The following is a 3,309-nucleotide window of genomic DNA, read 5'->3' as shown; positions in this document are numbered from 1 at the left end:
AAAGACGGCTTTTAACTCAAGAAAATAAATTGTTTTTAAAATCCTTAAAATTAAAATTAAAAAGCCATGTCTGAAATTTTAAATGTACTAGAGAAACCATACTCTGATGATAATATTGTTAAAAAGGACTATCATAGCTACGTACCATATATTCAATCCTTCAAAAATAATGACGAAATTAGAATAACAATTCAAAATCAAGATTTATATATCCTACCTAGCGAAAGCTACCTATATATAGAGGGTTCCATTACACTGGAAGATGGAAAAAGTACACTTAATGGACGATTGCGAAATAACTGTGTTGCGTATATGTTTGATGAAATTCGCTATGAAATTAATGGTGTAGAAATAGATAGAACACGATATTTGGGCATTTCAAGTACTTTAAAAAACTACATTTCAATAAATAGTATTGAAAATAATATGATGCTGAATGCTGGCTGGAGCAAAGAAACCGATTTGAACAAGCAGAAGTTCAATTTTTATGTGCCACTAAATAAGTTATTGGGATTTTCTGAGGATTTCACGAAAGTTGTTTTAAATTGTAAACATGACCTTATACTCCTACGAAGTTCCACTGATTTGAATGCCTGCTATTCAACTACCCAAACGGAAAAAGTTAAAATTAATATAACGAATATAACATGGAGAATTCCCCATGTTCATATCTCAGATGAAACGAAGCTAAAAATAATGAAAACAATTAAAGATGGAAAGACTATACCAATCACGTTTCGTAGCTGGGATTGTCATTTTAATCCTACATTTCCCGGTGCAGTCAAGTGCAATTGGAACGTTAAACTTTCTGTAAATAGGGAGAGACCACGTTTTTTAGTATTTGCATTTGAAAATAACAAAAAATTTATCCATTGTAACTTAACAAATTTCAAAGTACATTTAAATTCAGATATTTACCCATACGATGACCTTAATATAAAATTTGATGATAATCGTTATGCAGTTCTTTATGATATGTATGCAAGATTTCAACAAAGCTTTTATTTGAAGGAACCGCAACCTCTCCTGTCATGTGATGAATTCAAAGAAACCCCTATAACTGTAATTGATGTTAGTCATCAAAATGAGACAATAAAAGCCGGGCCTATTGATGTTAAAATTGAATTCGAAACCAGCCAATCCATTCCTGAAAATACGTCGGCATATTGTTTAATAATACACGATCGTTTCATCGAATACACACCTTTGACTGGAACTGTTCGAAAAATCATTTAATAAACAAACACATTTTATTGAAAATATTTTTTTTTTTTATTTTATTTAATTTTAATTTTCTTATCAAGTATTTAACTATTAAAATAAATAAGCCTTAAAGGTAAATTATAAAATTGTAGCTTTTTTTTACATATTAAGGTAGTCAAGCAGGTCCCTTAAATCGTTATCACTATAAGATTCGATATTGTCTACATCCATTTCCGTTGTATAATCTATACTTATGCTCTGTAAGTTGTTTTCGGTTGCCATTTTATAATGGCCCCATGCATATGTATTAATTTTATCTTCCCTGATTTTTCTTTTTGTGTCTAAGGGACTTAAAACTACTTTGGTTAACTTATCCGTATAAATATTATGAAGTTTAGATCGGAATGACAACATGCTGCCAGTAGGTTTTATGCCGTTCAAAAGACATTCCTTATAATTTTCAAGAGAATAACCCTCTATGACACATTTTTTCACCCCTTTGGCCTTATTTATTTCGCTACCTTCATCTAATTTGTACGAATACATTTTCGGTCCTAGGCCAACAAATTCTGACATCAATGTACCTCCATTTTCATCTTTCATGTAACCCATTTCTTTTTTATTTTTTAGAGGAAATCCAAACGGATTATTTGCATCATAATTTGAAGTATCGAAATATTTTTCTACATCGTCTTTTATTTCTGCATAGAAATCCTCGGAAGAAATAGTGTAAATAAAGGAATCAGTATCCATATAATTTAACTGACACCTTTCACCAAATTTCTTTTTCATGTAATTATAGTGAAAATCATACATGATTAATTTTGCTATTTCTAATATACAAAATCCAACGTATATTGGCTTATCATAGATTACTTTAGTGCGGTCCATTTGAACAGCCCAAAATTCATTTGAAAATTGAGACAAACTATTAAAGTTTGGTTTGGATATAAGTCTTTCCAAACCAATTTTTTTCTTATTTGAATACTCCCATTCGGTTACAAGTTTTACGTCTTTTCTATTATCGACGTTTTCCATCGTTTTGCCGTATACCGAGTTATTCAGTAGCTTGAAAAAATCTTTTTCAAACGGATTCGTTGCTTTTTTCCTCTCATCTGTGTTAGTGTTAACAAATGGAGCAAGCCACGGTTCTTGTCTAAATTCTAAAACTCGGTGGACCTTTTTTAAAATTAAACCATTCTCAAGGCATTGCTTCAATACCAAATAATGAGTGGTATAATTTCGCTTTGGTGTAAGATCGGCAACCAGCTTTTTGTATTTAGCTCCACCGATTTTTTTATTTTCCGCAGCAAAAGGTAGATCATTATGATGATCATGTAAGTGATCTGGATAATCCAAATCAACTTCATAAATGTAACCTATGGGGGAGTCATCAACAAAGTCCAGAATTCTTTGTACATCACTAATAATTTCATTTTCCTTAAGCCATTTAAAGTCGCCACATGGGAGAAAACGCATCATAGCGGCCCCATATAGATTGTTGACATCAAAATACATAAGGAAGGTAGAAAGAAGTAATGGATTGAAATCGCTTAGGTACCTATTATTTGCTTTCGTATGTCTTCTAGAACACTGAGTTATTCCTCCTCGAATAGCATTCTTAATAAAATTGTACATATCTAAATCGGTAAACAGCTCTAAGCTTATGTTAGTGTTCCGAAGCATAGCATCAAAAGATAGACCTGGTGCTGTATAGTACTGGCATGGATCTAATTTGTGGACTTTTTTACACAAACGTCGGAAATTTTCAAAAACATCAGTAAGTAGTAGAACATCTGTTTTTAAATACAATTCCATATAGTCCTTTAAAGTACCACAATTAAATGTATGCCATACTTCTTTGGCATGCGTATAATCTTCGCTGCTACATTTTTTGTTATACAATTTGCTAAAGAAAGCCTCAATGGGAGGAAGTCGTGTTTCGGCTAGTTTATCAAACGAAGTCAGGTATTCGTAGCAAAATACGCCCTTTTTCCTCATTAAATTAAATTCCCTATCGCTTGGAAAATGTGACCTAACTGACTTCATAGTATCTCCCGCCAGATTGTTTGCTAGAGAATCTAAACTTGCCGCCATAAACCTGAG

The 3,309-nt window shown here is 32.1% G+C and overlaps 1 protein-coding gene across 1 annotated transcript; it reads left to right on the top strand.

The window, feature by feature from the left end:
- Positions 1-312: 312 nt before the first annotated feature.
- Positions 313-1,236, top strand: LOC131997875 (uncharacterized). Its single transcript, XM_059369732.1, has one exon. It carries the CDS (start codon positions 313-315, stop codon positions 1,234-1,236), a length of 924 nt encoding a protein of 307 aa, XP_059225715.1.
- Positions 1,237-3,309: the final 2,073 nt, after the last annotated feature.

This window comes from Stomoxys calcitrans, chromosome 5, assembly GCF_963082655.1.
Source record: "Stomoxys calcitrans chromosome 5, idStoCalc2.1, whole genome shotgun sequence".
NCBI classification, from domain to species: domain Eukaryota; kingdom Metazoa; phylum Arthropoda; class Insecta; order Diptera; family Muscidae; genus Stomoxys; species Stomoxys calcitrans.
This window is presented reverse-complemented; position numbering and strand designations above follow the sequence as displayed.

Excerpts from the sequence above, each read along its gene's own strand:
- LOC131997875 (XM_059369732.1), top strand. The coding sequence starts at position 313 with ATGTTTGATGAAATTCGCTATGAAATTAATGGTGTAGAAATAGATAGA.